Genomic DNA, 27,118 nt, shown 5'->3' with positions numbered 1-27,118 from the left:
CTCAAGTTACAGTACCCAAAACCAATAAAATTTATTTTTGTCACATTTATCTGTTAGATGTCGTTAGGAACTCTTTTTGCTCCTTCCCCCTTCTCCCTCCTTCCCCCGAGAGAATTAATGGAAAACTACAGGGTAATAAGAGATCCAATCAGTGAAACTCTACAATACTAGGTAGAATTTAAAAAAAAAAAATTAAGGGTTTTGTATGGAACACCGAGTTAAAATTCACATATTTTTACAATATTTCCTTAGCAAAGTTACTACTACCACTTTAAACTAATAAAACTAAAAAGATTTTTTATACACCTAGTTTGGTGTGGGAGCTTGTTTTTGTATGTTTTGCCATTTATTTTGGTTGTTTACTTCTTGTACTGGACAGTAAAAATAAAGTAGTCATTTTCACTTTTGCTTTTAATCATGTTTTGGTTTTATCCATTACAACAATAATTCAGGGTTGAGCTGCAAATACTGCTCGGGAATCTTCATTTGATTTTATTTAAACATGGTTTCCACTAGAATTAAAATAAATAAAAAATATGTAGGCTTTTCTTAGGTTTTGTTAAAGGGAAAAATTCTCATATCCATACTCACATTGAGTTGTACCTTTCTTTGCAAATAGTCCCACTGAAGTCAATAGAGCCATTTGTGAAGCAAAATGCTAATCAATGTGAGTATCTGAATTTGATATTTACTTTTGTAAAAAACATTTTTTTTTTAAAGTAAACTTGACAGTGTCCCAATAATTTGGCAATGCAAAGAAGGAATGAAAAATAATAATTAGGGCTGTCGATTAATCACAGTTAACTCACATGTTTAATTAAAAAAATAATCATGATTAAAAATATTAATCACAATTAATCAGTTTTAATCGCACTGCTACACAATGCAATCCCAATTGAAATTTATTAAATATTTTGGATGTTGCTCTATATTTTTCAAATATACTGACTTCAGTTATAAGACAGAATACCAAGTGTACAGTGCTCACTTTATATTATTTTTGATTATCCTGTTTAGAGTGCAAATATTTGTATTTTTCAATGAACCTCACACAAGTACTGTAGTGCAATTTCTTTATCCTCAAAGTGCAACTTATAAATAATGTATATTTTTTTTGTTACATAACTGCACTCAAAACAAAACAATGTAAAGCTTTTGAGCCTACAAGTCCACACAGTCCTACTTCTTTTTCAGCCAACTGCTAAGACAAATACATTTGTTTACATTTGCGGAAAATAATGCTGCCTGCTTATTTACAGCGTCACTAGAAAGCGAGAAAAGGTATTTGCATGACACTTCTGTAGCTAGCATTGCAAGGTATTTACATTCCAGATTTGCTAAACATACCTATGCCCCTTCATGCTTTGGCTACCATGCCAGAGGACATGCTTCCATGCTGATAAAGCTTATTAAAAGAATAAATGCGTTAATTAAATTTGTGACTGAACTCCTTGGGGAAGAACTGCATGTCTCCCGCTCTGTTTTACCCATATTCTGCCATGTATTTTATATTATAGCAGTCTCAGATGATGACCAAACATGTTGTTCATTTTATGAACACTTCCACTGTAGATTACACAAAACACAAAGAAGGTACCAATGTGAGATTTGGAAGGATGGATACAGCTCTCGACCCAAGGTTTAAGAATCTGAAGTGCCTTCCAAATTCTGAGGGGGACAAGGTGTGAAGCATGCTTTCAGAAGTCTTAAAAGAGCAACACTCTGACGAGGAAACTACAGAACCCAAAACACCAAAAAAGAAAATCAACCTTCTGCTAATGGCATCTGAGTCAGATGAAAATAAACATGGATTATTCTGCCCTGCTTTGAATCATTATTGTGCAAAACCCATCATCAGCATGGATGCATGTCCTCTGGAATGGTAGTTGAAGCATGAAGGGATGAATCTTTAGCACATCGGACACATAAATATTGTGTGATGCCAGCTGCAACAGGGCCCTGGGAATGCCTGCTTTCACTTTCAGGTGACATTGTAAATAAGAAGCAGGGAGAATTCTCCTTCAAATGTAAACAAACTTGTTTTTCTGAGTGACTCACTGAACAAGAAGTAGGACTGAGTGGATTCGTAGGCTCTAAAGTTTTACATTGTTTTATTTTTGAATGCAGGGGGTTTTTGTACATAATTCTACATTTGTAGGTTCAACTTTCATGATAAAGAGATTGCACTATAGTACTTGTAATGGGGGAATTGAAAAATACTATGTCTTTTTTTTTTACAGTGCAAAAATTTGTAATAGAAAATAAATATAAAGTGAGCACTGTACATTTTGTATTCTGTGTTGTAATTAAAAATCAATATAATCATTGCAGTTGAAAATGTAGAAAACATCCAAAAATATTTAAATAGTATTCTATTACTGTTTAACAGCATGATTAATTGTGGTTACTTTTTTATTGAGCAATTAATCACGATTACTTTTTTTTAAATCGCTTGACAGCCCTAATAGTGATATAAAGTGAGCACAGTACACTTTGCATTCTGTGTTGTTACTGAAATCAATACACTTGAAAACGTAGAAAAACATCCTAAAATATGTGAACATTTCAGTTGGTATACTATTGTATAACAGTGCTATTAAAATTGTGATTAATCATGATTAATTTTTTTTGTTCATCATGTAACTGCAATTAATAGACAGCCCTACTTATCACTTACTAAATGATGTCAATAGCAAAATTACTAATGACTTTCCCCATTACAAAGCATCAAAAATTGGAGGATCTTAGAGCGGTCGGGTAAGTTGTATAATTTTATTACAACATTTCTGGTTAATTTAACAAGTATTTTAACAATTGCTGTTAATACAGTTTTCTAAAGTAAGATCATGTTACACCTTGGGAAATCTGATATGCAATTACTTCTGATAGAAAAGCTGATACTCAGTCCCACGATCTGATCTTGCAAACACTTATACAAAATTTTCCTCACAGACACACTGCCATTAACAGAACTATGAATAATATGAGTATAGTTACTTGCATAAGTGTTCAGCCTGCATCAGTGTCCTACTACTAAGTATCATAATTACCTCAAATCTGTAACTGGATCCAATAGCATAGAGCTCTATACTCATGCAGCTCCACACTGCACCTAATACAGGGGTTCATGCTAGTACACCCCACTACAAGATAGGGGCCTAATATGGCAGCCTCCAGTGAAAGCCACCATAGTCCTACTCTCTGCAGTTACCAATGCAGCAACAAGGATCTCTGCAAATGGCTCTGAAAGATACTATTCAAATATATAGTCATTTTTAGTAAACATTTATTCCAAGACTGTCCTTTGGTGGAGGGAATATTCAAGGTGTGGGGTGTTGTAGTTTTTTGGGGTTTTTTTGGTTTGTTTGTTTGTTTGTTTGTTTTGGGGGGGTTACATAAAAACAAAAACCTAACTTATTCTTATTAGAATTAATGTAATCTCTAAAACAAAAAACAAACAAAAAAATGACTGAATTTGATTCTTAGCTATTTGTTTATGAAAATTAATCATTGCAAGTTGTGCAGTTTTCCTTTAAACTAGGTTACAAGGTAAATATGGAGTCAGCTATTAAAACAAAGAAGAACGAAAAAAGAAGATTCTGTTAATATAAACAAAGAATAGGCATTGCAAGAGGAAAACAAGTTTAAGAACTAGCATTTGTTACATGTATTATTTAAAAACCACATACCACCAACAGCAGCTGTTATAAGGTACTGTTGGCGTTTCCTCTAAAGAAAGGTCTATAGAGGAAAACAGCAACAGTACATTACAGGTTGTCACGGCTGGAACCTGCATGCACAAAACTGATGGGAAACTATGTTCTTATTGGCTGACCAAATCACAGTGTAGGGTAGGAGTGGAGGGGGAAGGGACGTTGAGTGCTCATCAGGTATAACGGCAGGAAAAAAGAAACAGAAAGGTCATGCATATCCCAAGGGGGGGAAAACTGCAAAATTAAACAATGACTGGACACGGATGAAGTTTTACAACTGTTAATATTATTGCATAAGGACCTGTTTACAAACACTTTTGAGATAAGTAGTACTTAACATTAAGAAGGTTTATTCTCTTCTCAATGTCCAAGGAGTTACATGTATAAATCTCTCACAGAGAAGAGAAATGGCCCTTAAAGATTTTGGGACTTATAGAATGAACTTTGAAATCCATCAGCTGAGTCTCAAAAACATTCAAGTTACAGATTAACAAAAGGCTATTCAAATTAATTAACTGGATTTATTTTATTTATAGATGGTGCACATTAACCTTTGTGCCTTCAATCCGCATTCCGATACCAAAGGGGAAAGAAGTTAAGGTAAACTGCCATGGGGGGAGGAGGGGAGCAAATAAAAATTAGCGTGAAATCTAATACTTACACTTTTTCGTAAGTTCGATTTTTCAAACAGAAAACACTTTTTTTTTAATTTTACCATCACTGGTGACCTTAAAATCTCAGATCACCTGGAATGGTGGTTTTGATATAATATCTAACATTTTAAACTAGCAATCTGTTGCCAGTTCTCTCCATTTCTCTGGTCAGTATCAATGGCATGTCTGTTAGTACATCTCGATCTTTTAAAAATCTTGCTAGTTACTGACATTTACAGAGAAGCTCCGAATTTCATGTATATTTTGCAAAAGCACAACTTTCTATCCCATCACCAAATTTTAAACAGTGCTACAACTTCCCATATCTTCTCCTCAAATTCGAGGCAAGCAGCTGCCATTTTCATCACTGATAACTCAAATGCAGACATTAAGCTTCTGAAACAAATCCAACTAATGACCCCAAAGATAAGCAGCTCAGATTGAAAAAGCTAACAGAATAAAACATCCACCAATAAACATGATGTAAAGTGATGAATGTACGAAACAGACAGAGTCAAGGAAACAATCCAACATACAAACTGAATTACAGTAATCATTATATTCTGCTAACTTCACTAGCTGCATAAATCTCACTTGACTACAGAAGTGAGGCATGGAGGAAAGATATCAATTTTGTCTGAACTGCAGAAACATAGCAGATTTGTAATACCTGCTATGCTCGCATAATGACCTAGTTTCATCTTAGATACTTCAATTCACCTTCTCTCTCTTCTTCAATCTGTGCCATTCTCAGGGCTATGGCAGATTTCTCCTCTCTGACTTGGTCATGCACCTCCTCTGATTCTGGTACAATATCCTGCCACTCCAAAAGCTGACTCTGAAACTCATCCACACTGCCCGATTCACTGGCCTACAAGAGAAGTTGGACATGAAAATAACATTTATCAACATAAACGTAACAGTTAGATTGTAACTATTCAGAGACAGAACTTTCACCTCTGTGCTTCACTTACAGCTTTATATAAATAAACAAATACAACTAAGACCAACAAATAAAGTAGAAAATTTTCTTTAAACATTACAGACCATAACAGAAGACCTTGCAAGTTTATCTTAAAAAAAAAATTAAAAAAATTTAAAAAAGCCAAAAGCTGCATGTAAGTGGTGGTAAGCTTTTTTAACTGAAAAGGCTTTTCAACAAAAATGGCTTACTGACCAGAACATATATTTCTATGGAAAATCTTCATTGTGGGCAAAATTGCTCACTTTTTGAAATTAAACATTTCCTTTATTTTTTTTTAAACAGGAAAAATACACACCCTTTTTTCCCTCTCAAATCTCACAAAGTAAAAAAGTGAAGGTTTTTTATTCCCTCGCCAAAGTAAAGTTTATGGGGAAAAAATTAAAAATAGTTTCAAAATTTTGCCATTAAAAATTCAATACAAAAAATTAATTTCCTTTGCATTTTTTGCAAAATACGGTTATGTTTTTCAGCCTGCTCTGCTGGTTGTACAGATATCAGGATTAACAAACAAGACCCATGATTCTCAGGGGCTATTTAGCAGACATTTCTAAAGTACCCCCTCCCTCTCACTTTTGTGCCTGAATCTATACATTTGTGATAGAAAGAAGATTTATTAGTTGATTATATCAATTTGGTTTTTACATTAAATAGTACCATTCTGACATCTCGAGTTATCTGTAACTAGATGAACACTAAACTGTTTGAATTACATGGATTTTCTACATATGCAGGAATTCAATAGCACTTTCAAAACAATTTAAAACCTAGAGACTTTTTAAGCTGAATGAATCACAACTGGTGTCTCAATTCTGTATGCTAGTAAATTTAATTTTAACTCAAATTCAAGTTTCCAACAATACTGTTATGAAGGCTACAGTCAGCACTGTGAAGCTAATCAACAATTCACATGAATCAACTTTGAATAGAAAACCTGTGAAGCTGCCCTCTTTGTAACTTGTTCGAGATCAGCCTGCAATTTTCGCTGCTGCTCTTCGTAGACTTCCAGCTTGGCCAGTAGTTCTTCTGCAAAAACAAATGAATTGGCTTCATTATTTGATGACAAAATAACATGGTAAACCAGTAAATATCTAAAGGAAGAGTGGAAGCCCAAACTGAGATCACAGAATCATTTGGCTTGGAAGTTATCAGTGATGGGCTTTGCAGTCTATCTCCCTACAAAATTAACTCAGATTATTATTAATACCAGTCAATGTTTTAAATCTACATCAATGACAATCAAAACTACAAAGGGAAGTACTATTATCCCCATTTTATAGATGAGAAACTGAGGCACAGAGATATAAAGTGACTTGTCCAATGTCAAACTGTAGCAGACCTGGAATCGAAACTCAGATCTCCGGAATCCATGTACAGTGCCTTGTCTACATCACAGAAAACCATAACAGTTTGCTTCAATGACACTTTCTGCTCAGAGAGGCTAACTCCAAAAGTGTATGCGTGTCAAGGACTCAGATATAATACACAGGCGGTATTGAGGGGGGAAGCTTACACAGTAACTATCTGAAATACATGTAGCTGTATCCCTTGCTGCTAGTCTGAATTTAATAAAGAAAATTTAACTTTGTAATCTCTGTAGAATAAAGCAGAATAAATACGCTGCCTTTATGCAGTGTATTTCAATTTTAAAGCTGCCAAGTTGTCTTCCTTTGAAACCTTATCATAATGAAGACAAAAAAACCCTTTGTTTTCATTTTATTACAAGTCATCAGTTCAAAATCCAAGATGATAGAGTAAAACAAAAAAAACAGCACAATTGCTTCATTAATTATTTACCATTTTGAGTTCTGAGTTCAGAAAACGCTTTCAGTTTTGACTGTAGTTCTTTCTTTTCAATTTCTAATTCTGAGATACAGTTCTTTAAGGCAGCTATGTCATTATTCTTTGATGATAACTATAAAGAGAAACATTGTTAATTTCCTTCAAATGTAGTGAAATGCCAAAATCAAGATAAAAAACAAAGCTAATACAATCATTTCTTTAACTTTATTTTTAAATAAGATTTTGAGTAACAATGTTTCTAAAATAGTCAAGTGCAATAGGTCACTGTGAACTGGAAGACCTCTTCCTTTGTGTTTAAGTTACAGACTATTACACTACTTATTAGAACATTCCCTTGTATAAACTTTTTGAATTCAGGAATATCAATCCTTCTCTATTCATATATTAGGTATTTTCTAGAACCCAACTTAGTGGACCTTTTAGGCTGCATTTTAGTTTTTTAATCAAATCTACAATCATAACCCATTGTAAAATAGGCATATAATGTTAAATTAAAAATGTTACATGTACACTTTTCAGTTCATCCTCCAACTGCTTGATTTTTGATTTGGACCACGCCTTCATTTTAAGGAATTTAGCTTCAGATTTGCTGGCCTCTTCTGTTTTCAACTTCATTTGAGCTAGCAAACAAACACCACAATCATCATTTAGAATTCTAGTAGAAGGATCAATGTAATTACAAAACATATTTCAGGATTCGGCACGTTCTATTTACTCGACTACACTTGCAAAAATGTCTATGCTATAGTCATAGTTAGAAGGGAAAAGAGAATGTTTACGAAATGCTAGGCCAAATTTAGATGTTACGTAACGTAATGTATCTAGTTTATTTCTAGGATCCTCTTCTACAAAGCATCTAAGCATCTCCCAAGTAACTAAGTAGTACCCACAACTCCTCCTCCATTAAAGTCAGTGAAGCTGTACCCAGTTTATACTAGCTCTGAATTTGGCACATAGTATACAGTGGAGTGACAGGAAGCTTTTCAAATATAAAAGCTATTCTTCGATGCAATACCTTCTAGTTGTTCCATTTTTTGTTTAGTTACAGTATCTACATCTATAGATTGTTTTGAGTTACTCTCTCCATTATTTCTTAATTCTGCCACTTGTTTCTGAAGCTGCAGCAGGGCTTGGTCTTTCTCCTGCAGCTCAGTTTCATGCTTCTCTTGGATCTCATGCACTTCAGCATTATGTTTCTCCTGGACCTTCGTCATTTCAAGTTCATGTTTCTCCATCATGTCTCTTAGCTGGGCTCTCATTACATGTTTCTCAGCATCCAATTTAGATTGGAGGTTCTCTTTCTCCGACTGAAGACGTTTCAGGTTTTCATTAATTTCCTGTATTAAAAAAGAAAATTGTTTCAGATTTTCTAGATATACCCCTATGTGTTCCTCTGCACATGCAACACACTTTAAAAAGAGATCACTCTCATGGCAGGTCAATTGGCAGCATAAGGCTCTGTCATATATATATATATATGGTCTGAACTCCCTAGCAGCAGCTTGAAGATACAATGGAGGGTCTGCACTGCTCTAGTGCTAACTACATCCTGACTGGTTCTGTAGGAGGAAATGTTCCCTTATAAAGAAGAAAGGGAATAAAAAGGGAAAAGGTCCTCTGGAAAAACCCCATATCACGCTTTGCTGAGTTCTGAAGACCAAAAATAAAAGAAGTTGACAGCCCCTGGCTACGGTCCCCTTTTAAAGTTCTTACTCAGGGAATTAGAGATGGAAAAAGTCTAAGTCATTTATAACCCATCCTTCTGATCTTCCCCCCACATTATCTATTGTTTTGTCTAGTCCAGGGGTATCAAACTTCATTGTATCATGACCCCCTTCTGACAACAAAAATTACTACACAACCCCAGGAGAGGGGACTGAAGCCTAAGCCCACCTAAGCCCAAAGGGGGGGGGGGGGGGGAGGGGAGAGAAAAGGAACCAAAGCAGAGCAACGCTGCCCTGGGCGGGGGGGAAGTGGGGGTGGGCAAAGCCTAAAGGTTTCAACTGGGGGTGGGGGGCAGCTTGTAACCTGAACCCCACTGCCCAGGGTGGTGGGGCTTGGACCCTAGGCTTCAGGCAACCCCATTAAAAGAGAGTTGCAACCCACTTAGGGGTCCCAACCCACAGTTTGAGAACCACTAGTCTAGTCCTTTCTATTTTTTGTCATTTTGTTTTCAGTAGTTTCACATTAGCTGCTTGACGCTAGCAAAGAGGCAAAGCAAGACTGCAGAATATATTTATAAATGAATAGCCAGCACAAATCAGACACCTATATAAAAACAAATACTTTCATAATGAGCCCTAGACTATGCACTGTCTGGTAAACCTTGATCTAGAAAGTTTGGAACAGGAAACTAACAGCCCATTGTTTATATCTGAGAATTAGGAAAGTAAATAGGATAGCATGACTGGAGAGCAAGATGGAAAAGGTCACTTGATTAAGATGAATATCACTGGGGGAAACCGTCACATGTGCCCAACTCTTGGCCTCTCCTTTTACCCCTCCCCCCAAGTGATTATTCCATCTTAAACAGCTGAACTTTCCATCAAAGACATAGTAGACAACTCAGACAGTATGTATAAAAATCACAGAGGAGATCCTGACATGCATACCCAATGACAATTTTGATTACCAGAGTAGAAATGGCTATCTTTCTTGGATAATAATAGTCCATCAAGTGTTCTCAGAGCATACAGATTCAATGAAGGATGTGTATCTGTGTTCATGACTTAGAAGATGCTGTTCCAATAATTACATAGTTGGTAACAAAAGTATAAAGCATGCAAAAGATTGACAGCTTGCTGCCTGTATCAATAGAATTCACTATAGCCTGTTAAAGAACACTTTAAGTAAATGTTCTGCAGTCCAGCAAGTATTTCAATCTGGAAATTTCTCAGACATAAGTCGGTAAGTGGTGTTTTCCCAGCTCTCTTTTTGGGCATGCAAATATTTTCCCCAGGTTTCTCTAAAGGCCAAGAGATTACAGTGATATTCAACAAGCTTTAGGGTAGATTGTCAAACAGAACTGCTGCACACTGACTCCAAAAAATATTAGCAAGTCTTTTTTTTTAAAAAATCATCTTAAAACTAAAAAATATATATATATATATATATATATATATTCCATAAGGTGAGAACTTCAAAATGGAAACAATGACAAAAGTTAGTCAGTTTCCGTTCCTGTTCCACAAACCTTGAAATTGCTATAGGGAGTAATTTTATTTGATTAATTTTATAGCAGCCGTATTCAAGCCACTTTTTTTCATCTACATCCGGCCAATTCTGACCTTGCTATCATGATTCATATATTTGTCACCTCAGAATCAATCTACTGCAATGTATTCTATATCCTCAAACCACTGAAACTGATGGAAAGTATGGTAGCCCATCTAATTAAGTGAAATTTCCTGGAAAAAGCACTTTGTCCAGTGCTCCAGGACTTGCACTAGCTGCCTCCTATTGGTTTCTGGATAGAATTTAGGGTGTTGGTTTGGCCTGCAATAATCTTTCCTAACCTCCCTGTACCCACCCCATGTTTGTTTCTAATGCAGTAGCACTCAACAGCCCCAATCAGGGTCTGGGTTCCATTGTACAACAATGTGCTATACATACACAAAGGAAGACAAAGTACTTTTTCCTTGGAAAGCCTACAATCTAGTTAACTATTGTAGTTGCAAACAAGAGAAACACTCAAGCTGGAATCCTCTCCATTTAAAAGAGGGCTGCCAACTGGGCATTCTGATGGAGAGGCCCTCAGTTTTGTAATTAACTCCTCCTTCTTTGACCTGAAATAACCCCAATCTGTTGACTTTAAGGGCATACTGTAAAATGCTCCTCTTCTTCCAGGCTTCTGAGGGGATAGGGCCAAGCTAAGGGCTGGTGTTTGTGAGTGGGATGGAGTATTTGGGGGCAGAAGAGTGAAGGAAGGGCTGATTTTTTATTTTATTTTCAACTTTTTATTTTTTGGTTTGCATTTATACTTGTTAGCACAATGATTACTGTGTTTTTAACAAATGGCTCCTACATAAAGTGTATCTACCCAGTGCTGTATGTATAAATGGGAATAAATAAAATCAAAGAACTTGTTTTTTAACTCACTAATTGACTAGACTATGAACATCCTATGTACAGTTTCTTACCTTCAGCAGCTGGTCCTTGCCATCCAGTTCTTTCTGCAGCATGACTATGACCTGTGTCCTACCCAGCATGACTTCCTCCTTTTCATGTAACTTCTGTTTCAACGCCTTTAGTAACTAGCCAAGGAAATAAAGGAATTACATTTTACAGAAAAGAAAAAATAAAAATAGGCATTTCTTCCATCTTCCCAAAATATCACCTGAGCTGTACCTCACAGAAGTGCATTACTTTCCTTGCCTATCTTCCGGCAGAGCTGTCCAAATTAAAGCAAGTCAGTGAGTTCCCATTGCCAACATACCTGTTCTAGATCAGCACTGGCATCAGATTTAGCAATTAATTTAAAAAGCTCTTGCTCATGTTTTTGGGCCTGTCCAATCAGTTCCTTTTCCTTTTCCTGGATAATATTCTGAAACATGCGTATCTGAAACAAATTATAAAAACTAAGTTTGAAACAACCTCTAAAGCACACATACATGCATGACAGCATCATTTAAAAAAATGCAACCAATTAAATGTACTAGTATTGACCATTCCAAGAACCAGATTCCATTCTCAGTTACACCAGTGTAAATCTAAAGTAACACCAATGAAGGCAATGGAGTTTGAGTAAGTACAACTTTAGTAAGGGTAGAATTTTGCCCCTAGGGAATATCACAGTGTAGTGAATGACCATTACAAATATAATGAAAGTATCTGCTTTTGATTGGCCTTACACACCAAGAGCCTCCTGCCTTGGTTGTTTCCCTTATGATTCTTTAACCTTTCATCTCTATATGCGCATGCCTGACCTCTACCCACTTCTATCCTGGCTCTCCCAACTCTTCCCAAAATTGAAGCCATATAGGACAGCTACCTCCCCCTTAGCTACTTCTTTTACATTTCCAAACTTGTCTTTCCTGGTCACCTCACAAGTTTTGTCAGGAACAGATATAAAACCACAGCGGCCTGATCATTAACGAATATTAAAAAAAACATTTTCTTTTTTAAGATGAACAGTCATGTTACCTCCTGTGTTCCAGTTAGATTTTTATTTGAATGATTGTATTCTGCATCTTCAAAATAGCCTCTGTAATTTCACCTGGATATTTCATTCTTTATTTTCTGTCCCAAAATTATTAGCAGTACTGCAGGCCACTAAACAGCTGCAGTGATCTATCTCTGTGGTGAAAATCAGCATTTCTGATGTGGGTAAAGTAATACCTAAATATAGTCTGTAAAGCACTTTCGGAGTATTGGGATAGAAAGTACTTTATCAATATAAGGGCTTAATCTTGGAGGTGCTCAGCAAACGCATCTCCCACTGAAATCAACGAGTGATCTCAGTGGGAGTTGAAGGTATTCAGCATCACACAGGAATGGACACAACTGTTATTACTACTTGTAAACTGATTTGCTCTTTCACGTCCACATCTTTAAGACACTTCAAGATTCTCGTGCCCATTCTCTCCTTAGTTAATCAGTTCTAAGTTCTTTTATAACTCTATATAGCTCCTTCAGCAGCTGAACAAGAAAGCTTTGATAAAATGAAGCAGAAAAAAAAAGCACTAGTTTTATTTAATTGTGCTCAAAAGTGTGCCAAGCTACTTCACAGAACAAACAAAAGGGGAGTCCCTGCCCTGAATAGCTAGTTTTAGACATGCTGTTAGGCTAGGGTCTAAACAACTAGGAGAAGGGATGACAGAGGACAAGGGTTACTGTTAGAGGACGACACTATTAGTCACGGCATGTACTTATTTTGGTGGTGAATTTTGGGAGAAAGAGTGGGCAAAGAGGGATAAGAAGCTTTTCGATTTTAGCTCAGTTCAACTCATATCACCCAGTTACCCATTAGATTTCCTCTTCCCACCATGTTTAAATCCCCATTCATTTCAGTGACATAAGACACCCATAGTACACTAAAAACTGTTTCCTAATTCACCGTTACATAAGCTCTAATTACCATCTAGATCACTGTTGAAGGGATCTTCAAAAAAAAATCAAGAACTGCAGATGTAAATGAATTGTTGAGATATAGTGGTAACTGGTACAGCCACTGTATCAAGTCTGGACACCAAAGAATTTACAACTTGTTCACCTACATTTTCTATATACATGGCTTCTCTTTCCTGGAAGTGATCTCTCTCTTTGCTCTGAAGGTTTTTAAGACTCTCAATCTGTTCCTGGAGTAGGCTACATCTTTCTTCACTATCTCCAACCTTCTTGGTAAGGTTTTGAACTAGAATCTGCATGCTTTGCAGTGAAGATTCTTTCACGGACAGCTGATTCTTTGGAGTGCAAGATAAGACAATTAGAGAAATATAACCTGTGCTACAAAAAAATGACAGCATCGTGAATTCATTAGGCTCTACACAGCTAAAGCTAGCTTAGAGTTAGTTTTCAACTTTCATTTTAAGTTGTCAGTGAAATTTGCCAGCTCATTACAGAATATTACTAAGAATTATTTCAAGATGTTTTTGCAAGTTGGACAGGAAAAAAGTTATGCACAAATAAAAATTCATCAGCTTAAAACTGAACTCATCAGTATAGGACTTTTCTTCATATAAGCAATGGTGCAAGACATAGGGGTATGCTCCTTAGCACACTGGAGCAGGATCCTTTGACTCTCACATCGCAGGGGGCGGCACCATGGGGAACTCATATGTCTGTGCAGATTTGCCACTTGAGCTGCCATTAACATAAACATATACTAATGGTATACCTTTAATTCTTCACTAGGGACAAGTGTTCCTTTGGCAACGTTGCCTGAGTCACATGCTAGCTGCAAATCAATGATGTAGGCTTCTTTTTCAGCTAGTTTCTTTTCCTTCTCTGCAAGCATGGCATCCATTTCGGCCCCTCGTTGACGCTGGGCCTCCAATTCGGCAATCTGGGAATGAAAAGATGCTTATACTTGTAACTTATGTTTTTATCACCCACCCTCTTCCAGGTTACTGAGACCAGGAAAGTCAAGTTTCTGACATGATCAAATTTTGAATGCAATGGTATAAATATTGAGCTTGGTACTGGCCCTATAATCCAGGCAATTTCTGCACAATCAGCATTCCTGCAGTTTTCCATCGCCAACAGAAATGTTCACAGATGAGGCCTCTGTATAGCACAGCACAGTTACAGCCTGAGGAATGCCATCACTTGTTTACATTTACTCCTGTTGTCGTCAAAAAAATAACAGGCCACAAAGAAAACATAAGTCAGGCAGCATTTTCAGCCAAAATCAGAGAGCTGGCAAGCTACCATTCCCTATTCACAGTGTTCTCAATTTCAACTATTTGTAAATCACAGCTAAAACAAATTTAAGGCCTGACTCCTCACCAATAAAATGAATGGCAAAACTTCCATTTCTTTCAGTGGGGCAGGATCTGGCATTTAGCCTCTACTGATATCTCTACAGGCTATTTTCACAACACAGCTGTTCAGTCTTTAAAAGTAATTCTACACTGAGTAGATGAAAAAACCTTGTTAACATCACATAAAATCCTACCTTTTTTTGTAGTTCTTCATTTTTGTGTGTGTTCTGGAATTCTAGTTCTTCAACCCTCCTTCTAAGTACTAATAATTTTCCACGGTTAGCTGCAGCATTTTCCTGGTCACCGTCTCTAGATACCTATATGTAAATAGGGACTTTTAGCCTTAAAAGGCAAAATAAAAGATTCCCACAACTCCACTAATTCAGACAATACTGGAAGGCAAACTGTCATCCTACTTATGAAATACTACTGCATATTTCAGAGTTCCTCTCAGGACCCCAGTATTTTAAATGTCCCAACAAGATACTAAACATAGAAACCACAGTATTTATGTCAAGTCTATGCTAAACCTCCAAAGTTTAAGTATATATGCTGGATGGACATGCATTATCCTTGTAAAAAATGTCCACACATTTCTCTTGGCAAGCACAACCCACATAGCAATGAAAGAGTAGAAAAGAAAGGGATGCAGAGAGAAAGGGAAAAGGGTTATTCAGTCTATATCAAACTATCTTGAAGTGAAACATTACTACATGAAATTCTGTAAAAAAAATATATATATACTAGGTAACTAATTTGTAGAAATTATTTACAATTTACAATCACAAACCATGCATCTACAAATCTGACAACCTAATTATATGCTTTCCAAGCAAGAACCAGTGACCTTTATCACAGATCACAACTGTATTAGTAGTTACATATGCTTTGGAAGACATGCATAAAATCTATTAGCCCTTTAAAGTTATGTCCAATTTCTCTAAAACAAAATAAATCTTTTAAGTATTAAATACAAATTGTTTTACAAGCTGCATGTACAACTGTGCTAATGTGCCAAACATCATGCTGTTTTAAAGAAACAGTGATATATTTTTTAAAACATTTTTAAACACGTTTATGATAAAACTTCAATTACTGAAATGAAAGATTCTTATCTAATTTAATTTGCCATTTGTATATTTTTCACATCTAGCCTTGGATAATAAAAACTGACTAGACCCCTTCACTTTTGCGAGCAGTTATTTTTAGGGCTGTCAATTAGTTACAGTTAACTCACGATTAACTCAAAAAATTAATCACAATTAATTGCAGTTAAACAATAAAATATCAATTAATATTTATTAAATATTTTGGTAGTTTTTCTACATTTTCAAATATATTGGTTTCTATTACAACATACAATACAGAGTAGACAGTGCTCACTTTATATTATTATTTTCTATTACAAATATTTGCACTGTAAAAATGATAAAAGAAATAGTATTTTTCAATTCACCTCATATAAGTACTGTAGTGCAATCTCTTTATTGTGAAAATGTAACTTACAATGGTAGATTTTTTTTTTGTTATGTAACTGCACTCAAAAACAAAACAATGTAAAACTTCAGAGCAGCAGCTCTCAAACTTCATTGCACCGTGACCCCCTTCTGACATCAAAAATTATTACACGATCCCAGGAGGAGGAAGACCAAAGCCTGAGCCTGCCTGAGCCCTGCCACCCCGGGTGGGAAGACCAAAGCCGAAGCTCCAGGCTGGGGGGCCCAAAGCCGAAGCACCAGACCTCAGCAAGTCTAATGCTAGCCCTGGCGACCCAATTAAAATCCACTCCGCCCTACTTCTTGTTAAGCCAATTGCTAAGACAAACAAGTTAGTTTAGATTTATAGGCGATATTGCTGCCTGCTTATTTACAATATCACCTGAAAGTGAGAACAGGCATTCACATGGCACTTTTGTAGCCAGCATTGTAATGTATTTTAAGTACCAGATATGCTAAACCAGGGGTCGGCAACCTACAACACACGTGCCAAAGGTGGCACGCGAACCGATTTTTAATGGCACACTGCTGCCAGCCGAGGTCCTGGCCACCAGCCTGGGTGAAAGAAACCTCAGGCCGGCAGTGGGCTGAGGGGAGCCAGTGGCCGGGACCCCAGGCCGGCAGTGGGCTGAGTGGGGCCAGCAGCCGGGACCCCAGAGCAGCAGCAGGCTGAGCTGTTCAGCCCACTGCAGGTCTGGGGTCCTGGCTGCCGGCCCCACTCAACCCGCTGCTCTCCGACAGGGAGTTCCTCCAGTTCCTCCATATTTTGAATGGAATGTCCATGGAAACACTTCTTAACTTTTGTAAAAAGCTATAAAAAAGTGGATGAATATATAAGATGGATAGAAAACACAAACAAAGCCTTAATTTGACCCAAATAGTTTATCTTGGATCCTGGATTTTAAAATCAGGTCCAGTCATGCAGATCTGATTTCAGGATCGTGGTAAACTGAAGTCTAACTTTAAAAATGGAAGGACAAACTCACTCTCTTTTTTTCCTCTGCTTTTTTCTCTTGTCCCTCTGATCCTGATAATTGCTTCTTAAGTTCTTCCAGTTGTGAGGTTAGTGATGTTACCTTGGCTTTGTTTTGCAGCTTTACTTTTGAAAGCTTGGCTTCAGAAGCTTCTTTTTCTTCCTACCAACATCAGAGTATATATATAAAATCATAAATCTAAAACAGTTACCAAGAACTCCTACCTCCACAAGGACATTTTAACTTCATGTCCAGAAGCCCTGCAACTATAAGGCAGCCTGATAATATTCCTTTCATTACTGCAAAGTATCTGCACTAGACTACTATGATACTCACAGGTATTGTAACTTAAGGGGCAGTGTCACATTAAAAATTACATATTACAGAAATTTTCCTTTCCTTTGTTAGTAGAAGGCGAAAGATTTATACGATCTGAAGAGAAACCAGAGACTACTTCAAGTCCTAAACCTTCAAAAGTAAATAGTGGTTTGGAGTGCCTTAATTTTCAGATGCCTCACTGCAGACACCTAAAGACCCCTATTTTTGTAAGACAGGTAACTCAGCTTACACTATCTCAGCTTTTTACTCATGTCGGACAATGTAACTGGGATGAGGTGCTCCACTTCCTTGATGACAAACTAAATATTACATTGATATTATGAATGCTGGTCACTTGATCATTTGTGCCTCTGGTCAGCTACATTTAGATGCACAACACTGCAGTGGAATGTTTAATTTAAAATAGTTTGGTTTGATTTGTTTTAACAAAAAAAATCTTTGTTCAATATTAGGTTTTGTAAAAGACTGTATTTTGAAACATTTTTAGATTAATATGAAAATGTCCCATTAAAGCAGAAGGGTGAAAACATAACTTTCAAAAACTCACAACAAATAGAAGCTCTAATCGAAGAAGTCAATGGTGAAAACCCCTCAACAGTCTATAGGGCATCCAGTATAAATTCCTTCCATTTACTGTGGCCATAAATCAAGGGTGACATGCAGTACCATAAGGAATACAGAAATTATGATTGAAGGAAATTTGGAGGAAAAATTTTTGTATCTAAAACAGCTCAGTCTGGGATAAGTCTGCATCCTAACTAAATGCCAAACAATATTAGCCTAAAAGGAGGAAAAAGTCCCTGTCCAGCTTTGCACAACCTTAAATTTGCAACTGATAATAGTCCCCCATATTTATCATGAGCATCTGTTCCTTCTTGGGGACCATTTGTTGCCTATGTAATACTCAAAGCCGGTTACAATTCTGGAAACAGGAGGTAAATTGGTAGGAAGCTGTAATGTATCCCCATGCACCTGCAAACTGTGATCACTGCTTCCTTAGTCCCTAATATTAATATAACTGACTCCTAAGCCTGTTTTTAGGAAAACAGCTTATTCACCCAAGAGAACATGACTGCAGTTCATTTTCTTCTGTAGTCAGACAGTCACATTGATGTGTACACACAGTACCTTTAACCGATTATCTCTATTCCGAAGTTCGTTATCCTTCTCTCTGATAAGTTCTTTGAGCTGCGTTACCAGCTGTTCAGTATGTGTCAGCTGTTCAGTCAAATCAGCCACCGACATGTTTGCTGCATCTTGTGAGTCATAAGCCTATAGACATTAAGTATACTTTTGAACAGACAAAATGGTGCACACAATGCTGGCTATGCACAAATCACAGTCATCAGCTTTTCAGCCAACCCAATCAAATTCAGGCAAAGAGTAGTATTTTTAAAACTTAAACATACTGTCTAGACAGCTTCAGGATAATTTGTCAAATATAAGCCACAGAAGCAGCACTGAAATAAAACCCTGGTAACTGAAATCTCTGTAACAGATTGTTCCCCTCATTGCAAATGAAACTGTACTACAACACGGTGGAGACACTATGCTGTTATAACCTGACATGATAAAGAAACCTATTGGTTTTTCCCCTTCCATTACTCTCTGTATGAGTGGCTGTCTTTACATTCTGAACTCCTTGGAGCAGAGACTGTCCCTTTTTGTTTGCCTGGAAAGCAGCTAGCACATTGTAGGTGCTACCATAAATAATAAAAAACTCTCATTTCCAGTCAATTACACTACAAAATTAGAAGCCTCAACTTCTCAACTTAAGTGTGATTACTTGCCAAAAGAAGGCATGACCGCAGAAATCTAGGCTGTGGGTGGAACACATGCACCTGTGAGGACAAGTCTCAAGGAGAGTTCTTGAAAATATCCAAAGAATCCACGCCACCCTACCATTTTAAAACAACAGAGCCAGCGTAAAAACTAAGGAGAGAAAAGAGGCATCCTCCCTCTCACCACAAAAAATTGTTTTCAAAAAAAGAGCTGGCACAAAATTACAGCACTAGTTACTGTACAAATCCATTTGTGTTGATTTTTGAAACTTTTCTTTTATAGAGGGATGAGAAGTGATACACAGAGATTTTTACCCATTACTAGAAGAGATTAACAGTTTCACTGAAAGCTGCCTAATTTTAGATACCTGGCAGTACTTTCAGCAGAAGAGAGAAAAACTCTTCTCATTACAACCTATAAGATTCATACCATTAAATATAATGGTCTGGAAAATGGCAAAAAGCCACAAGAGTTTGCATTTTAAAGCTAATACTGATGTTTAAACAGTTTAGTATGTTTTTAATTCTTGAGGTTCTGTGCTGGTGTAACCGCAACTAATGATCTGTACAGCCAAGTGCTAGCCTGCAAAAAGGGATTGATTTAATGTTTACATGGCTTCTGCTGATCTTTTCTTAAGTCAAGATAAACATGCTGAAGGTGAGCAGTGTAGTTATGGCTAGACTTTGAGGACTGAAGTTAATTGGACTGGGATCATGAAGCCACCATGACCTTTAGTGACTATCTTAGAAGAACAGGTTAAGCAGGTTAAACCTTGCAAAAAAGCAGACACTTTATTACCACATCTTGAATGTGAATTTTGAAATTTTACAAGTTTTTATAAAAGTCAGCACTTACAAGGTTGGGGGGGGGGTGTTTTTTTTTTGTTTTTTTTTTTAAATACTTACTGCTGCTTTAGGGGATGAATCATCTCCAGTGCCCCATTTCCACATAGTTTCAAGATGGCTGTGAAAAGGAATAAGGAAATACAATTATATTGCTATGAATATTAGTACCACTTAGAAAAATATATACATAACAGGCTTGTTTTCTGCTATTTTTTTCTCCAGGCCTTTCAGTTCAAGATAATTCAAGCTAATTTAATATTGTTTTTAAAAAACAACAAAAAACGGGATCTCATTGCATTTGCTGAAACCTGATAGGAACTTTGACACCAGAGTCACATCACGAGTTGCTATTGATTATTAAGAAAGTGCTATTTAATTCTTTTGTACATTATGTTACTTCTGCAGACAGGGAAGCCGTAAAGTACCAACATTATCATTCCAAATATTTTCAGAAATTAAATTGAAAAAGACAATCTTAAAAATGTAAGGACCTTAAAGTACTTTTTGGCACTAGTGCTACTTCCACCCACAAATAAAAGGTACAGACTGTACTCAGTTTGCTAACATATAACCTGACCTTCGACTCATTCTGTATTTGCCTCTGCAGTATGACAAATATTTTTCCAATTCACATTTCTACAGAATGAACTGACTGCTGTGCACAAAAAATAAAGAAACTGTGACTAAAACTCCATGTCTGTCACAAAGGTCACAGAAATCACAGATTCTGTGACATTCTGTGACCTCTGTAGGGGCCAGAATGGCTGATCCCAGGGCCACTCACACAGCTGGCTCGGGGGCCAGTTGCTCAGATGGACCCCAGGAACAGCTGCAGCCTTGGTCCCCAACCAGCCAGAACAGCCACGGCCCCAGGCAGCAGTCCCTGGCTGGCCAGCCAGCACAGCCACTGTCCACAGCCCCCAGCAGCTGGTGACGCTGCCTCCCCCCCTTACCCCGTGATACCTCTTCCCAAGATTTAATCGCAGGTATTTTTAGTATAAGTCATGGACAGGTCACAGGTCATGTTCACAGCCCGTGACCTGTCCATGACTTTTACTAAAAACACCCATGACTAAATCGTAGCCTTAACTATGGCATATCACACTGCACAACAACTGAGCATCTCCCAGTCATATGCCTAAGGGCCTAAATCTTGAGAAGGGCACTAACTAGGAATTGCAGGTGCTCTGCACCTCTCTGGTTCAGACCCAAACACAAGCTTTCAAAGAGCCTGATACCTAAATTATAAGTAATTTTTTTAATTTAGTAGCCAACTTGATACCATGCAGCTTTGGGGCTCCTCTATTTCAAACATTTTAAAGCCCCTGAAGTGTTTTTCCCCTTGATGCAAGGATTACTCACACTAATGGCTCTGCTACATATTGCAAGAACAGGCCTTCTTGAATTTAATCACATCTTTCTTAAGCAAGTTTCCTATTAGACCCATTTTGACAGCATGTACATGAAAGCTAATCCCACAGTACAGGCAGCTCAAATGTAAACTTATATGTACTGCAGCACTAAGAATGTCTGACTCGTCTGACAGAATTTAGTTAACTTTTCAAGAGGCCTGTGCTATAATTTATATTTGGTTTGATGGCTTGCATTAAGAAATACACATCTTGCTGTACTTCTGACTTTGGCCAGTCTTCAAGCTACAACAACAAATGAGAAGCCAAACTTTATCTGTTCAGTCACCTGTCCCCACAAGCAACACTTTTCAATGGAATGTATTTTGCCTTTTCAAATCTGCATGCACAGGTTTCAGTAAAAGCACAGCACAGCAGAGCAGCTGCGCTTCTGAATTCAGCTGACCAATTTATTAAAAATGCTGGCACATACTTTATCTGAAAGGAAATGAAGAATGAGAGCACAGATTGTTATTAAAGCTGAGCATTTATCACTGCTGAGCTAGAAGCAGGAATCATAGAGTGTTACGCAGTAATCACAACAGTTTCTTCTGGCTTTAAAAACCTATGAATCACAGAGGGGCGGGGATGTGGATATCATCACTTTTTTTTTTTTTTAAACTCTCCTCCCTGCATCCCTCGAGTCACAAGTCCAATTTTGCCCTCAGTAACACCTATGCATTCCTAGTAACATGAAAGGGTATAATGAGGACAGAATCTGGCTCAGTGTAGCTTAGGGCTGTGTGTAAATCTTTTTTACTTGTAAATGCTTTAGAACCCAACAAGCAATAGCTGATGCAACAAGTTTAGTTCACTACATACCACATCCCCTTGGATACCCTGACCAATAGTTTTGACATGTTATTTACATTATGGATGTTAATTAAGGGGCTTTCAGGAAGGACAAGTGTACCAAAACAAGTTGGGCAGCACAGCTGCACTGGACTCTCTTTACCTATCCAGTCCAACTGGGAGATACTGATTGGGGTTGTTTTTCTTAAATCAGCCAGAAGAAATGTTTTAGGAGCATAAGCACCAAGTTTATAAGAACTGAACCCTTTGGAATCAAATCCTGGCACACACAACTCAATTCTTTCTCCTTCAAAGTAGTTAAATGGAGCTCCACTTAGGCCTTGGCTACACTGGCGCTTTACAGCGCTGCAACTTCCTCACTCAGAAGTGTGAAAAAAACACTCCCGAGCGCTGCAAGATACAGCGCTGTAAAGCGCCAGTGTAAACAGTGCTGCAGTGCTGAGAGCACAGCTCCCAGCTCTGCAAGCTAATCCCCATGAGGTGGAGTACGTGCAGCGCTGGGAAAGCTCTCTCCCAGCGCTGGTGCCGCGACCACACTCACACTTCAAAGCGCTCCTGCGGCAGCGCTTTGAAGTTTCGAGCATAGCCAAGCCCTCAGTTTACCATGTGTGCATTTTTCAGAGATAACCTTAACTAGCAAATGCTTGTTGCGATGCAGGACATTAATTATCCATAGGCCCCAATGTTCTGAGTGACCATTCCTGAAGTTATAAAAGTTCTCATTTTCTCTGTCTTTCCATATCAATTCTAAACTCCTCACGCTCATTTTCAAACCTCCGCACAGCCCCAGTACAGCATCCATCTCAGTCCTTATTGCCTCACCTCATGCACTCTACCTTGACATCTTTGATTTAACTGCACTATGCACCACTTTCCACTATGACAGGAAAACAGCCCACAAAACCTTAACAGATCTTGGGAGAAACTACAGAGGCACTGTGCCTCCATACAGGTTCTGGGACATCATGTTGGTCTCCACTGAGCCATGGAAGAGGTATGGCTCTGAGTGGTTACTATAACACACCGTGAGAGGGAGGAGCAGAAAGACATGATTGCTAAGCAGGGTTCCACTCCTACAAACACTCACAGGTGCTGAATGCATGTGTACAGTGTCACTCATGTGTTTGTAAAATTGCCCCAACCCTAAATACCACTTACAGATACAGTTGTATATGCATGAATAGTCATTAAATTGTCCTCAAGGGGCTGTCAGAGAATTGAGTGCTTCTCTCTGACCCTGTTCCATAGTACAGGGATGGTAAAGAATGATGCCATAAAGTGGCCCTTTCTATCCCAACCATAGATGTGAATGGTAGCTCTCCCCCTTCTCCAGTAAGGGCAAAAGGAGCACACGATGTACAATGGTGCAATTTGTAAGTAAGACTCTACTAACTGTTTTTAATGTAAAAAAATCCTGTATTTTGTACATATGTGTAAATTTAAGGGGAAATGTACATTTTTAATAGTTTATTTGTTCATTGCCACAGCATTATCTTGCGTTCATCCTCTCCACATTCAGTGAATCCTAAATTTGATGCTGCAGGCTTGGGCAGTCATTTCTCCACTTTGTGCCTGATGCCAAAAAAATCTATGTTAAAAGACAACATTGTGGTTGAGAATATAAATGAAGTCAGCAAACTCAAGGTTATGAAACCCACAGCAAAAGGTAACTCAGATATCTGAGTGTAAGGTGCATTCTACATTTCTGAATACCTTCTTTTATTTCTTATATTAACATACATGGAGTAATTAATCACATGTATTTGAGTGTGTAGGGCACCAGAAACACAGGACTTTTTCATACATCTGAAGCTCCATCCTTAAATATGCTCAGTTAATGGAAAGCTGTGCTGTATGTATGTTGGCAAACAAATGTTATTTGCAAGTCAAGATTTCTCCACAAATGCCAAATGACTTTTGTCCTCACTGAGAATGGTCATGGAAAATCCGAAGCTCGAGAATTTCTGCACATTATATTAAAAACACCACAAAATTGTCTTTAATGTATTAAGACTAATACCTAAATAGGATTTCAGACTGAATAGTTCAACCTTAGGCTAAGAACAAAAGTAAAAAACCCTTTAGGTTAACACATTTTTAGTCCCAGAACACAGGCTTATGAAGAGAAAGTGATGTTTTAATCTAAAGTTATTTTTGATTGTTTTCATAACTTTTACTGTTCTGAAAGAAGGGTTATAAGCTAGCTATAACATGTAGGCTTACTATTTGTAAATAGGGGAGAATTATTCCAACTGGTCCTTTTAACCTACATATGTTCATCGGAATTCAAGTCTACTACAAGTTGCAAGTAGAGCCTAAATCAACATATCCAAAAAATTAGAAAACACTTTGTTCACAGTATGAAGATTATAGCACTTGGTAGTTAGTTTAATTATTTCTCCTCTATAGTAACTCCACTTTCATTGTCCATACAGGATTTTAACGAAGCAGCAGGGAAGAAAGACCTTTTTCAAAGAATAAGAAAATATCATTGTAAAGCTACAGTGGAATTCAGGTGGGTGTATAGTGCCTAGAATTATTCTTTCTTTTTTAAACCCTTGGCAAAGTTCCATGTTGAAGTGTCCCTTTAATTAAAAATAGAGATATACTGAGTGGACACCAGAGCATGTGAATAGAAATACATTTTTCTAACTTCTCCCATTTTCACTATGGCTTCCCCTTAAGTTTTCCATGACAAAGATGTAGCCTTAATTATAATTCTGGAAAGTGTGTACGGTAACTAAATCCTCAAACGAGCACACTCCACTTTGAACTCTATAATCTGTGAGCCAACTATCTCCACCTCATCTATAAATGCTTCTTCAGATCCATCAGCTTCCACTGGAAAGAAATGGATTTGGTGTTTTTTCAGCTTTCTCAGATTTCTTTTTGCATCACTAACAAATCACACTTGCGAAGACTTGAATTTAGTCCAACTTCTACACTGTCTAAAGCCATTTGGTATGGACGAGGCTCTCAGATGCTTCTCTCCCAGGGCAATATATGCAGCTTCATGATTTACTTAAGTTTTAATTTAAGAGAAATTCCACTTGCTGTCTCCTTTCCCTCAATATCCCCAATGCTTCCTTCCCCCATGCTACACTGGGCATGCCCTTCTTTGTGAGATGCCCTAGGAATTCAGATGAAATATTCAGGAGACGTGTAATCCATTGCCTGTTCAATCATAACTACACCACGGTCCTGGGAGCCCACTAACCCAGGCCAATTGCCATGTTTGGGATAGGAAGGGGTATTCCCCAGTGGGGGTGCGAACCCAGGGCATATTGAAGTAGCTTGTTCCAGGACTGGCCAGTGCCTGCCCTGCCAGGGCGTCACGGAGCAAGGCAACAAGAGTTATTACCAGGATCCACGACACTGGAGGGCACCGCTGAGTGCTGCCGCCGGCCCAGCCACTATGTCCTTGGGGGCGGGCAAGCTGCCCTGCCGGACGGGCCTGGCTGCAGACAATGGGAGCCTGCTCTCCGCCCCTCCCCGCAGGCCAGGGCAGGACCCGGTTGAGGAGGAGTCACCCCTCTGCCCCCGCACCTAGACCGGTCCGGGATCCCGATGCCGCTCACCTGCGAGCCGCACGGGGAGGGAGAGGGAGGGGATCCGGGCCCCGCTCACCTGCGAGCAGCACGGGGGGGGAGGGAGAGGGGGGGATCCGGGCCCCGCTCACCTGCGAGCAGCACGGGGGGGGAGGGGGAGGGGATCCGGGCCCCGCTCACCTGCGAGCACCACGGGGAGAGGGGGGGGCAGAGCGGGGCCGCGAGGTATCCGGACGGGGAGCGGGCCCTAGGGGCGGCGGTGCCAGCTGCAGGAGCAGGGGCTCCGGCCCCGCCTCTTCGGCCCGGCCCAGGTGCTGCAGGGACAACAGCTCGCCGCCATCCCGGCGTCAGCAGCACCACGGCCGGGCATACGTCAGCGCGTCGTCGTCTCCCAGAGCGCAGCCAATGGCGAGTCGCGTCATCGCCCCCTGGAGTGCGTGCGGGGAGGGGAGCTACCGGGGGTGGAGCCTGCGACTTGTACGGGGCGGGGGGAGCTGTCAAGCGGCGAAGGGAGGGAGGGGGCTCGGGTGACCAAATAGCGAGTGTGAAAAATCTGGAGGGGTGGGGGGAATTGGCACCGACATAAGACAAAGCTCCAAATATGGGGACTGTCACTTTAAAATAGGAACATCTGGTCACCGTAGTGGAGGCTTGCCCCCCCCCATCCGTTTCCAGGGCATGTCATGGGGCAGGCAGGAGCTGCGCTTGCCCTTGCTGAGCAGATGTTCCTCACAGACCCTAGTCCCAGGTTTGGGAAGACTGTGTCACCTTAAGTCGCTGTTCCGGTTTGTGCCTCAGTGTCCCCATCAATCAAACAGGGATAACAATCCCTTTACAAGATCCTGGAGGCCCTGCTCACCAGCGAGGCCTCACCTTGTGGGCCTGTGTATCTGGACCCATCTTTTTATTTATATAACAACACCTAAATATACACCATGTGCAAGCAGCACAAAGCTGACAGGATTCCTGATCTCTTAGCTCAGCCACCCAAACACCTTTACACAGAAACATAGGCATATAGGCCTGGTGCTGACTTCATTCTCATTGACTTTAACAGGAGTGGTCAGCACTTCTGAAGAATGGGCCCTGTATATTTTAACTGTAAGCAAAGCACCTGGCTGGATTTGAACCTATGCTTCCAGGGAGATTAGTTTACTGCAGATATGATGCTTAGATCTTTTAAATTAAACCTTCAGGCAAAATAAACAAACAAACAGAAACCTAAAGGAAGGAGCTGTTGCACAATCAACGTGAAAACTTTCCCTCTCAGAAAGGAAAAAGCACATTAAAAAGCAACAACGTTAGGAGAAATAGTCACAAGAGAGGTAAAGATGATTTAT

At 38.8% G+C, this 27,118-nt stretch overlaps 1 protein-coding gene across 10 annotated transcripts in view; it reads right to left on the bottom strand.

Moving 5' to 3' along the window:
• Window positions 1–26,155, bottom strand: part of LOC115650327 (golgin subfamily B member 1-like) — a 76,484-nt gene extending 50,329 nt beyond the window's left edge. For 5 of the 10 annotated variants that reach the window (XM_030560087.1, XM_030560095.1, XM_030560092.1 and 2 more), the window contains exons 1-14: window positions 25,910–26,155; window positions 20,069–20,126; window positions 18,510–18,653; window positions 17,055–17,204; window positions 14,767–14,889; window positions 13,987–14,154; window positions 13,367–13,552; window positions 11,587–11,709; window positions 11,291–11,404; window positions 8,167–8,488; window positions 7,656–7,771; window positions 7,146–7,263; window positions 6,283–6,374; window positions 5,087–5,237 (exon numbers count right to left, since the gene is read on the bottom strand). In XM_030560087.1, coding sequence (XP_030415947.1) covers window positions 5,087–5,237; window positions 6,283–6,374; window positions 7,146–7,263; window positions 7,656–7,771; window positions 8,167–8,488; window positions 11,291–11,404; window positions 11,587–11,709; window positions 13,367–13,552; window positions 13,987–14,154; window positions 14,767–14,889; window positions 17,055–17,204; window positions 18,510–18,653; window positions 20,069–20,113 — 1,852 coding nt within the window. In that variant the 5' untranslated portion in view covers window positions 20,114–20,126; window positions 25,910–26,155. The other 5 variants (XM_030560088.1, XM_030560096.1, XM_030560091.1 and 2 more) reach the window with 5 other exon arrangements.
• Window positions 26,156–27,118: the final 963 nt, after the last annotated feature.

Source organism: Gopherus evgoodei, chromosome 4, assembly GCF_007399415.2.
Source record: "Gopherus evgoodei ecotype Sinaloan lineage chromosome 4, rGopEvg1_v1.p, whole genome shotgun sequence".
Taxonomy (NCBI): Eukaryota; Metazoa; Chordata; order Testudines; family Testudinidae; genus Gopherus; species Gopherus evgoodei.
The sequence above is the reverse complement of the archived record's forward strand: the minus strand, read 5'-3'. Positions and strand labels throughout refer to the sequence as shown.